The sequence below is a fragment of the Gadus morhua genome, chromosome 20, assembly GCF_902167405.1.
Source record: "Gadus morhua chromosome 20, gadMor3.0, whole genome shotgun sequence".
Taxonomy (NCBI): domain Eukaryota; kingdom Metazoa; phylum Chordata; class Actinopteri; order Gadiformes; family Gadidae; genus Gadus; species Gadus morhua.
Genome location: NC_044067.1, coordinates 16,024,825 through 16,037,270, shown reverse-complemented (window position 1 = coordinate 16,037,270; position 12,446 = coordinate 16,024,825). Strand labels below are relative to the sequence as shown.

General features: G+C 45.5%; 1 protein-coding gene and 1 pseudogene across 1 annotated transcript; both read right to left on the bottom strand.

The window, feature by feature from the left end:
* Positions 1-4,000: 4,000 nt before the first annotated feature.
* Positions 4,001-7,321, bottom strand: LOC115533545 (olfactory receptor 51B2-like; annotated as a pseudogene).
* A 3,080-nt stretch (positions 7,322-10,401) lies between these two features.
* On the bottom strand, positions 10,402-11,352 carry LOC115533544 (olfactory receptor 2K2-like). Its single transcript, XM_030344091.1, has one exon. It carries the CDS (start codon positions 11,350-11,352, stop codon positions 10,402-10,404), a length of 951 nt encoding a protein of 316 aa, XP_030199951.1.
* Positions 11,353-12,446: the final 1,094 nt, after the last annotated feature.

Below are 12,446 nucleotides of genomic sequence, written 5' to 3'. Positions count from 1 at the left end.
CCTGTGCCGAAATTTATTTGAGGACTCAGTGTTTCTGAAGTTGTGGAAGAAAACGCTATTCCATTTGTGAATTAGGCCATATTATTTGGCCATAAACTGAGCCATTTGAGGTTTGAAATTCATGCAGTCATGTATCTGTCTCATCGGAGACTGCAAACGAGCTGTGAAAATATCAACTTGTCAGATTCAAATGCGCTCATGGCTCTTAAAGGGGATGGGAGATGGCACTCTCATTGGTTTACTGCACGTTACGCCCAAACCACACCTAGGCTACTTCAGACCAACCCTTTTTAGATTTGCGCTGAGCGCAAGAGTCATTTATGCGCCGGTAAAATCGCAACATCACCATAGAACCGCCCACAAAGCTACTTGCGCTTGGCGCTTCTCACTTGCGTTTCAGACCGTTAAAATAGTGCCCAACGTCTTACCTGGGCGAGTGTCGCTGCGGTGTGTGTGCGTGCGTTTGGGGTTCTTACCTTCGCACGTGTCGATGGCGGAGCCGTTATGTTTAAAAACATAACGTCTTAGCTCAGCGAGTGTGTCGCTGCCTTTGTCTTGACGTACGGTGTGTGCGCGTGTGTGCGTGTGTGTGTGTGTGCAATTCCGTGTATTTGTCGCTGCCTTTGACTTGACGTGGGGTGTGTGCGCGTGCCTGTGTCTGTCATGGGTATACAGGTAGGGTACTTCATATTCCAATGCAAGAATGTTATGTTGCCATGGCGCCGACGCGAGTAGGACGCTTATCCAGTAGCTCCGTGCGTGTTGCGTTGTTTTTAGTAATTTAAGTGTGTTTTTATAAACTTTTAACTTTATCAACTATTTATATGTGTAGATCTATAGATATTATATGGATACACTGACTTGTCATGGACAGCAAAGCGATGGACATCTTGTTTATTCAAGGGAGAAACTGCTTTCACTCCAAACAATGGGACGTAACGGCTTTTTCCACCCCATACCTGCGGAGCTGAGGAGGCGCCGAGGCTGCAGAGCCGGAGCGAAGGTGAAGGCTAGGCTAGCGGCTAAGCGGTGGAAGTACAAGCCCTCGGTTCCGTCGATAGTGATGGGGAATGTGAACTGTTTGACCAACAAGACGGACGAGCTGGCTGCCCTTGTGAGGATGGACAAGACTTTCAGGGAGTGCAGCTTACTTTGCCTCTCTGAAACCTGGCTAACCCAGAACATCCCGGACGCTAATGTGGATCTACCTGGATTCACCACAGTGAGAGCGGGCCGAGACTGTGGACGCAGCGGCAAAAGCAAAGGAGGGGGACTCGCGCTGTTTATCAACAACAGATGGTGCAACCAGGGGCATGTTACGGTGAAGGAAATCGTGTGCGACCGAGACATCGAGCTGCTTGCGGTAGGTCTCAGACCGTACTACATACCAAGAGAGTTCTCCCACGCCATCGCTGTTGTTGTTTACATCCCTCCGCGGGCGCACGCAGAGACCGCGTGTGACGTCATACATTCAACAATCGCGAGACTGCAAACACAACACCCAGACGCATTCATCGCTGTCTCCGGGGATTTCAACCATGTGATACTGGACTCCACATTGCCAGACTTTCACCAGTTTGTAAGCTGCCCCACCAGGAAGAACAGGACATTAGACCTCCTGTATGCCAACGTGAGGGAAGCTTACACTGCCACTCCTCTGCCCCCACTGGGAAAGTCTGACCATAACCTGGTCCTGCTCTTGCCACAGTACAAAGCACAGATCCAGAGACAGTCTACGACCAAACGCTCCTTCAGGAAATGGTCTCCTGAAGCAGCAGAGGCTCTGAGGGACTGCTTTGAATGTACTGACTGGAGCGTGCTGCAGGGAGCACATGGTGAGGACATAGAGGGGGTCACACACTGCACTACTGACTACCTGAACTTCTGTATGGACGTTGTGGTCCCTATCAAAAGAGTACGCTGCTTCCCCAACAACAAGCCCTGGATCACCAGTAATGTCAAGGACATCCTGAACAGGAAGAAGAGGGCATTCAAGGAAGGTGACAGAGACGAGCTGAAGCGCATACAGGTGGAACTCAAGGTCCAACTGAGAGAGGCGAAGGAGGAATACAGAAGGAAGGTAGAACAGAAGCTGCAGCATAACAACATGAGGGAGGTCTGGGATGGCATGAAAACCATCACAGGCTGCAAGAAGAAGGGCAGCATCACAGGAGAGGGGGATGCTGGAAGAGCAAACCAGCTAAACCTATTTTTTAACAGGTTTGACACTCCAGCTCCCACAACCAGCGATGGTCCACTTCACACCCACACCATGTCCATCACCTCCCCCAATTCCACCACCTCAGACTGCAGACCACCCCCACCCCCACCCTCCACACCCATGGACAGTTCAACCCCCCTCCACACCACCATCACCAAGGATCAGGTGAGCAGAGAGCTGAGGAGGCTTCATCCAAGGAAAGCAGCAGGCCCGGACAGAGTGTGTCCAAGGATGCTTAAAGCCTGTTCTGCTGAACTGGGGGAGCCACTCCAGCATGTCTTCAACCTGAGCCTGCAGCTGGGGAGGGTCCCAATGCTCTGGAAGACTTCATGTCTCATCCCGGTTCCTAAGAAAAAACACCCCAGGGAGCCGGGTGACTTCAGACCAGTAGCACTGACATCACATATTATGAAGACATTTGAACGGCTGTTGCTCCATGTCCTCAGACCCCAGGTCCACCACGCACTAGATCCACTGCAGTTTGGATACCAGGAGAAGGTGGGCGTGGAGGATGCCATCCTCTATCTGCTCCATAGGGCCCACTCTCATCTGGACAGGGAGAGCGGCGCTGTGAGGATCGCGTTTTTTGATTTCTTCAGCGCCTTCAACACCATCCGGCCCCTCCTGCTGAGAGACAAGCTGACAGAGATGAGAGTGGACCCACTCCTGGTTACATGGATTACGGACTACCTCACAGAGAGACAACAATACATTAGACTGAAGGGCTGCACGTCAGACACTGTGGTCAGCAGCACCGGAGCACCACAAGGCACCGTGCTCTCTCCCGTCCTCTTCACCTTGTATACATCCGACTTCCAGCATAACTCTGGGCTCTGCCATGTGCAGAAATACTCAGACGACACTGCGATAGTTGGCTGTATCAAGGATGGAAGGGAGGGAGAGTACAGGAGCCTGGTTGAGGACTTTGTGAGGTGGTGCAGGTCCAACCATCTGCAGCTGAACTCCTCCAAGACCAAGGAGATGGTGGTGGACTTCAGAAGGAAGAAACCACATCTCCTACCCGTGTCCATCGAGGGGGTCGATGTGGAGGTGGTCAGGACCTATAAATATCTGGGACTGCAGCTGGACGACAAGCTGGACTGGACAGCAAATATGGAAGCTTTATACAGGAAAGGGCAGAGCCGTCTGTACTTCCTAAGAAGGCTGGGGTCTTTCAACATCTGCAAAAAACTACTGCAGATGTTTTACCAGTCTGTGGTGGCCAGCGTGCTCTTTTATGCTGTGGTTTGCTGGGGAGGAAGCAGCAGGAGGAGAGACGCTGGTCGAATGGACAGACTGGTGAGGAGTGCTGGCTCAGTAGTGGGAACAGAGCTGGACTCTCTGGTGACAGTGGCAGAGAGAAGGACCCTTGACAAACTGCTGTCCATCCTGGACAACACCCACCACCCTCTGCACGACACCTTCACCAGGCAGAGGAGTGTTTTCAGTGGCCGACTGCTGTCCCAGTCCAGCTCCACTAATAGACTAAAAAACTCTTTCGTCCCCCTGGCCATCAGACTGTACAACAGCTCCCAGTAAAGGCAGGGAGGACAATAGATAACAATAATGGACATTTTATTTATTTATTTATTTATATTTATTTATATCTGTATTTTTGCACATCCAAATGCATTGTTTTTATGTGTGTTTTCGGCTGCTACTGGATACTTGAATTTCCCCCGGGATTAATAAAGTATATATCTATCTATCTATCTATCTAAGAAAGAAAGACTTGCAATTTGAAGTAAGGTGCTTTAACCTTATTCAATTCCAGTGAGGTTAAGTGGTCGAGTGCCAGGCCCTGCCAACACATAGTCCCTCAAGTTTGCTGGCAAAGATGGAGAGGGCTGCCGGGGCCCTCAGGACGGGTAACGGCAGGGGAGCCAACCAGTAGAGCGAGTGTGGTTCAGCTGTTGCCCGGCTCCCAAACAACAACAGGGGCAAGGGGACAGTCAAAGAGGTGCAAACCCCTATCAACCACACACACAATTGCCGAGGCAAACAAGAACCAGGAGGGCGCTATTAGTGCAAATAGTCTGATAGCCCGAACTGTTCAGGAGCCTTGCGGGAATCCGGAACACGGTCCATCAAAGGAGTGATCGTCACAATATTTCACTGTTATTGGTATATGCACCTGCCTCTGTAATAAACGCTTCTCAAATTAAAAATGTAGGGAGGGAGCAGCATTTTTGGTTGTTTATTTTGTAAATCTTGCTCTCTTCTGCTTTATTATATTTTCACTCTTTACGGCTTGCAAAGCTCACCTACATCAGTACTAGAGCTTGTGCATTCAGAGCACTTTAGGGCGAGCTCTGTGGTATGAGACAATGACAATCCTAAACTAATGTTAGTTATAATTAGAAATACATTTTGCAATTCAAAAGTTATCAAAAAGCAGACATTTTTGCCATTATCAACACTTAGACGTCACTTCATTCGTTTTTCTCAGTAAAACCAGCCTATTTACAATATAATTGAAATCAAATCACAGGCTGATCAACACCAACACAAAGTTGGAAAAGGTGTAATTTTTTGGAAGAATTACAACATGTTCAAATATTGAAAATGTAAGGCAATTTAGGCATTAAATATCCTACACGCAGTCCGTTTTAACATTAGATAGGTGGTTGAAACTAGTGAAATCAGGGAAAATAAAATTTCTGAATGTTTTTTAATTAAAACAGGGAAATGTGGTACAGAATCGTGAAATAAACGTATGCCAAGGTTGTTTGTTAAACCTTACTCAGGAGTATTCTTTTTTAATCAAACATTCTTATTTTACCATCCTGCATTTGATAAATCGATGGATAACACTTTAATAATCCCCAAAGGGAAATTCAGGTGTATTAGCAACAAAAGTGGACCGAAGAGTACAAATGAAGACGAACAAGTAGAGCATTTCTAACTAAAATGAAGTTATCATTCTGTGAAAACAAAAGCCAAATATGCATAAAATATTTATCTCGTTAGATAAGTCACTAGGCCATACGAGTCCAGCAAAAACACTTGAGCCAATGTATTTCGGATCTCTTTCATTTTAAAAAGAATATTCGATTTTGGTGCATGGTTGATATATTCTAAATCTTTCTTTTTGAAAGATAAGCCATTGGATTTGCATGTTTTTGTGTCCGTCTGTCCCAAACCAACTGTTGTTAATCTAGACCGACATTGAAACAGGGAATAAATAACCAGGGAGAAGGTTTGCCATGTAAGAAGTAAAATACAGGCAAAGGAAATGTGTGATTTTATATGTTCAAGCATCATTGTGGTATCCCCTTATTATTTGTAGCATAGTATGCTACTGTTATCATTATGGTGTAAAATACTAGGAGAAATAGACCAATCTAAATGTATTGCTACAATTATTATTGTAGCACATGAACTCTCTGTTGTGACTATTTCCCATAAACATTAAATAATACAGAATCTTGTTGCGTACTTTGGTCAATTTGAATCCATATGAGAGGGTTCATGATCGGGGATATGATCAGGAACTCTATTGCAATGAAGTTCTGCAGCGATGGTGCAATGTTTTTGGAGCCGAAGCGCATGTACATGATATCAAAGACGACAGTGGACATGAAGGTGAGCATGCAGGTGAGATGGGGCACACAGGTCTGCATGAACTTCTTCCTATTCTCCATGGAGCCCCGACACGTCCTCACCAAGTAGATGTAGGACCAGACGATCAGCATGGAAAACATACACCAGTATGGTGAGGTACGCAACGATGCTGTGCACCAAGGTGTTGTTTGACGGGCACGCCAGCAACACGATGACCCAGTTCACGCAGTACGGCCGCTGGATCTTGTCACTGCACAGCGTGAGCCTGGACGTAAGGGTGATGTTGATGGCAAAAATGCTGAAAGGGCTCAACCGCCCACTCAACTAAGCCACCGAGGCCGGGTCGGTGCCCACCCCCTCACCACTGATGACATTGCCCCAGAACGATGTTTCTCATCGAAGCCGGTGGCACTTTCCCGGGTGGAGGCGAAGGTAAGCTTGGCGAATGGCTCCGAACACCTCATGTAAGCTTGCGAGGGGCCCCTTAAAGTCTGCAACAGGGGCAAGGAGACCTTCAAGTTCAACGATGCAGCAATTCCGACGGATATTGATGAGGAAACTCTCCGTCAGCCGTTCAAACGTTGCTCATGCGTTACAAAGGCCAAAGAGTATGACCTTGTATTGCAACAGCCCTTGCCTGATGGAAGAGGCTGTTTTGGGCCGAGCATCTGTGGCAAGTGCTACCTGCCAGTACCCACTGGAGAGGTGTAGGGAGCTGAACCAACTGGAACCGGTGATGTGTTCCAGGGCATCGTCGATCTGAGGAATTTGGTGAGAATCCTTCTCTGTTACAGTGTTCAACAAGCAATAGTTGACACAGGAACACCAGCTACTTTCCTTTTAGACAGTAGCTGGCGCACCGGACCAGAACCACCGGTGAGGCCCAAGGACTACTGGAGGGCTCATTGATTACTGCCTATGCCATCTCCAGGATCAGGGTGTGCATCACCGGCGTCAATCTGATGTTGAACCATGGTGGTCTTTGTGCAGTCCTGGTCTCATGCTGCAATGATGTCCAGTGACTGGTTCAGCAGCTCCTCCAATGGCCGTTTCTTAGTGGATAAGAGGCCTTCACTGCTCCGCTGAAGGAGCTCTTGCAGTGCCCGGTAGGTCACGGCTGAAGAGCTCTGAGTCGGGTTGAGTAAAGGGATGGTCAGCTAAGCTGGTGGGATGGTCACTGACAGCTGAGGTGTTGGCGTCACTGCTGAGAATGAAGTCGTGGATGGACAGGCATATTCCCAAATGGAAGCTGGTGCGGGTAGCCTTTCCACCGCTGCAACGGTAGTTTTCTACCACCATGGATCCCAGGCAGAGGGTGACACGTTCACTGTAGCCTTCAACTGAGGGAGCAGGTCATGGCCAACTATACAAGTGTCCGATATGTCAGCCAGCCAGAAGTCGCGGTGTAGCTTTGTGCCCCACTGTGACCCACAAGGACACGCTCCCCTTCATCTGGCCCAACTCTCCAGCGACTATCCTGAATTTGGTGTTGATAAGTGACCAACCTTGTGGTAGGGAGCCCTCTGTGTCGACCATCGCACCAGGGCCCATAAAGGAGATGGTGGACCATGGGTCATGGCTCCAAATCCACCCCTGTCAAAGTGTCCCAACTTCCCCCACACCATCGACAATTCCATAGTCCCTCTTTCCCCTCAGGTCAAGAGTCTGGGTGACATCCTCGATTGCACACTTTCTTTTGAAAAACACATTAATATTCTCACTCAGTCTGCTTACTTTCACCTATGCACTATCCAATGTCTTCTTCCATCACTCACACCCAACAGCACTGCAACTCTGCTCTCTACTCCCTCTGCCCGCTTGTCCACGATGGGGCTCACCGGAAACAGCAGAAACAGCAGCGGTCAGCCGCAGACATACGTAGGTCTGTGGGTGGTGGATGCTGGGGTGAAGTCGCAGCCTGGAAGACCACCTCTCTGTCTTCCTCCCCCTCATAGTAGTCCGGAGGCTCTGAACGGTTGCAGGCAGGGTTGGGTGGAGGGTTCCACCTCCGCCTGTTCCACCACGTCAAGAGCCGCACCAACGCCGGGTTTAGAGCTGTAAGTCTGCAGCGAAAAAAAACCCAGGCAATCTCCCTCCTGGCTCTCTAGTTGCTCCCTGCTGTGGTCGGTGAAATCCCGCTTCCCGAATCACCTCTCTAGCCCCCTGGTTAGTTCCTGGAGGTCCCGCTGCTCTGCTGGTGCCAGGTGGAGTGCACGCCCTGCCGTCCCCGCCTAGGCCAGGGCAAGGTGGATGGCTTACTCCTCCACACTCCAGAAGCAATGTAGGGCAGCGAGAAGAACTGTGCGTGGTAGGGCTCTAATGGGGTCAATAGGGGCCAATAGGCGGCTGCCAACGGCCTCTGGGAAGTTCTCAACCCTGTTGCAATAGGCTCATCAGTGCGCCCCGCACAATCTCACTCCTCCCTGGGTCCATCCTTTGGATGCCTCATGGGAATCCCCCAACCTGGAATCGCCTTCTGCATTATCAATGTTTAATCCCACTTCTGACATCAATTTAGCAACAACGAGGTGTCAGGTTTTCAATGGTTAATCACAGCTCTTGCGCCCCTTACGCCCCTTGGCTGTGAGAACTGCCTTAAATTGAAACCACACTGAACACAATATACCACACTCATTAACGCTCCACCCTGAACATCTCTTTGGTGTTGTCGGTTTTTCTGAAACTCCACTGCCACCAAGGCATTGACCAACCATTGAACCCCACCTAATGTCACTACCACAGAGGACCCAGAAGGGCACTAGGAGGTCCAACTAATAATAGTCCAAACCCCTCCCAGGATCCTTGGCGGCAGCAGCTTTATTGATTTTGAATGTATTGCATGTAGCTTTTCAGCAATGTGTCAATACAATAGCTGAATTGTGAAAGAATCTCCAATCAAGTTCTTAGATATGTGTTGCTACTGCTGGCCCTTGGTTTTGATTTATTTCATATTTATCCTTATCAATTTATATTGTAATTTTCTAATTTTGATGTGAAACTATTTGAAAAGGAAGTATATTATTATAATGATGATAATTGTTTATCCTTTCAACTCTCAACGTTTGAAAAACAAATTTTTAACATGGCTTCCTCTAACCTAACATCCCAGCATTGCGTTTTAACATAATAAATGTACTCTCTGATTTGAACAAGTTAAAGGTACCATGTCTAAGGACCACAAATTAAGTCTAATTTCTGGTCTCTTTGGGGGTAAGTGAACTGCAGCCTGCTCAGGATTGTATGATAAGGGAGGGGCAGCTCTGTGGTATGAGACAATAACAATCATAAACAAATGTCAGAAATAAAAAATGTGCATTTATCAACACTAAGACGTCACTTCCTTCCCTTTTTCCAGGAAATACCAGCCCGTTTAAAATATAATCAAAATCAAACCATAGGCTGATCAGGACCAACAGAATGAGTCGGGGAAGGTCTCATTTTTGTGCAAAATTAGAAACTGTTCAAATATTGGCGATGAAAAAGAAATATAGGCATTTGATCAATGATATACTTAGTCCCTTTTAGCATAGGCTGGTTTAAAACTGTTTAAATCACTAAACATTAAATAAATTGAACAATGCACAAATTTTCCCATCATTAGGTGAGTGATGCATGCGGCGCATTGTTCTTCATAAGTGCTGCAACTATTGTTCTTCATAAGTTTTATGCTTTCTTTCTTTCTTTCTTTCTTTCTTTCTTTCTTTCTTTCTTTCTTTCTTTCTTTCTTTCTTTCTTTCTTTCTTTCTTTCTTTCTTTCTTTCTTTCTTTCTTATTCACTACAAACTTTGGGAAATTGTATATAGTATTGCTACATGTGGGACAGAATCATAACAAGTCTGAAGCCAAGTTCTTTGTTAAACCTTGTTGTTATATATAGCATTATATATTTCTTAATCAAATTTTCTTATATTACCTGTGGGTAGATAAGGCTTTATTTATACACAAAGTGAAATCCAGACGTTATAACTGCAAAAGTGGACATAACAATGCAAATAAAGACAAACAAACAAGGTTTCTTTCTGCTCAACATTAAGTAAACATTCTGTAATCTTAAATGCAAAACCAGAGCCAAAACTTAAAATTTATCAAATTGGACCAGTCATTAGGCCATAAGAGTCCAGCACGAACACTGGCCTATGTATTTCGGATGTCTTTCAATAAAATAAAATGTATTTGCTTTTAGTGTATGGTTGTTATATTGTCTTTTTTCTTATTAGAAGATATGCCATATGAGTCTAGCACGAACAATAGCCAATATGTAATGTTTTAATTGCAACACAATGTTTTCACCTATATTTTATGGTTGTTATAGTAATACATTTGTGATTGGAAGATTAGCCATTGGACTGCCTGTTTGTGTGTGTGTGTCTGTCCCAAACATTGTAGTCCTGCAACCTAGAGGCATTGAGGCAGGGAATAAATAACCAGAGAGGTTTACCTTGCAACAAGTAAAATGCAGGCAAAATAGATGTGTGATGGGATATGTATTCTTGTGGTATCACCTCTAAGCAGTTTAGTATACAAAAACGGCACTTTAAATAATGGTGTAAAATACAAGAAGATATAGACCAATCTAAATGTACTGCAAATATTATTATTGTCAACAAATGAACGCTCTATTGTGAATACTTCCTATTAATATTTAAATAAAACAGAATCTTGTTGCGTACTTTGGTCAGTTTGAATCCATATATGAGGGGGTTCATGATCGGGGGTATGATCAGAAACTCTATGGCGATGAAGTTCTGGAGCGACGTAGCAATGTTTTTTGAGCCAAAGCGCATGTACATGACATCAAAGACGATGGTGGACAGGAAGGTGAGCAGGCAGGTAAGATGGGGCACACAGGTCTGCATGAACTTCTTCCTGTTCTCCATGGAGCCCCGACACGTCCTCACCAGGTACATGTAGGATAAGACGATCAGCAGCCCGTGGAAAACGTACACCAGTATGGTGAGGTACGCCACGATGCTGTGCACTGTGGTGTTGTTCGACGGGCACGCCAGCAACACGATGACCCAGTTCACGCAGTACAGCCGCTGGATCTTGTCGCTGCACAGCGTGAGCCTGGACGTAAGGGTGATGTTGATGGCTAGAATGCTGAAGGGGGTCAACCAGGAGAAGCAGACTAGCTGGGACAACCTGTGCTTGTTCATGACACTGTGGTAGTGCAGGGGTCGACAGATGGCCAGGTATCTATCGTAGGCCATGAAGGAGAGAATGGACAGGTCGCTGCAGGCAAACGAAAACATCACAAAGGCCTGCACGAGACACCCGTGGTAAGAGATGTCGTGAGACGAAGACAGCAGGTCCAGGAGGAATTTGGGGTAGAAGCCTGTGGTGCCATAAATCCCGTTGATGCAGAGGGAACACAACAGAATGTACATGGGCTCATGAAGGCTTTTGTCCAAGACAATGGTGAGAATCAGAGAGCAGTTGATGGTTAGTATCAAGCAATAATAAAGCAAGGTGGAGGAAAAGAGAACCACTCTGTAGTTTGCGATCTCATTCAACCCAGAAAGACTAAACACTGTTATCATCGAGATATTATCCATCATCATTTTCATATGCCTACAACATTCATCATATCAACTGTATCTCCCTTTGTTGGACTCTCACAATTCTCGTTTGGGTTATAGCGGTTAGAAAGGGAGGGATACTCCTGTACTCCTAATCTCTCAAGGGCCCGTCCTCTTTTGTGTTTTAAAATATAGTCAGGAGACAATCGAGGCGACCAATGAGCATGCAAGTTTAAATCACCCAATCATCACAGGTACTACGTTCTTCAGCGGATGGTACATTAGAATGAATCATATTATGCTTGACAATGATTATAATGTATTTCAAATACTCAAATAAACATAGCAAATCTAGACCTAAAGTGGTTTTTAGACTGTTACAGAACATTTTATAAAGAACACTGATACTAGGGCTTTGTCTTAATTGCCAGGAGGCTTTCTTATGTAGTAATTTTTTTTGGGCCGACGGAGTCTGATATATGTAACGTATTGCAGTCGAAAGGGGGCCAACATGTTTATATGGGCTGTTTTGGACAACCTTTACAAACAACCTATCATATCGATCCGATTGGAGATTATGTTAAAGAAATGTAAGCTATTTAGCAGGTTGTAGAGCTTTTCCCATGCTCCAATATATAATGATGATCATGTTTAAATATATGTATTTTTAACCAGATCAACAACTTTTTAAAAGACCCTGTTTTTTCGAACAATCTGACTCTGAGTTTGGATCTAAAACAAACACATAGAATAGAGATCACTCAACAAAATAAAAGTAATTTGACAATCATGAACATGTTGCTGTTTTAGGTGTTTTGCATTAATGACCTGCATTCGATACAGTGGACCACAAAAGTCTTGAGAAGTGGGTTTGTACTTTTGTACACAACAAGTTCTGTACATAGAGTTCATAAATAACACATACTGCTAACCCTAGGTAATGTTATAAGACCACAGTATGCCACTACTTTATCTATGTGGAATGATAAACACAACACATATCAGTTCAATCGAATGACACCAGTGCCATGACCAAATATTTGAACACCATTAACAAATGGAGTAGCACAAATATATTTCAAATTTAATGAATCCAAGAAGTGCACATTAGTTCAAAACCTTTGACATTTAGTTTGGGGTTC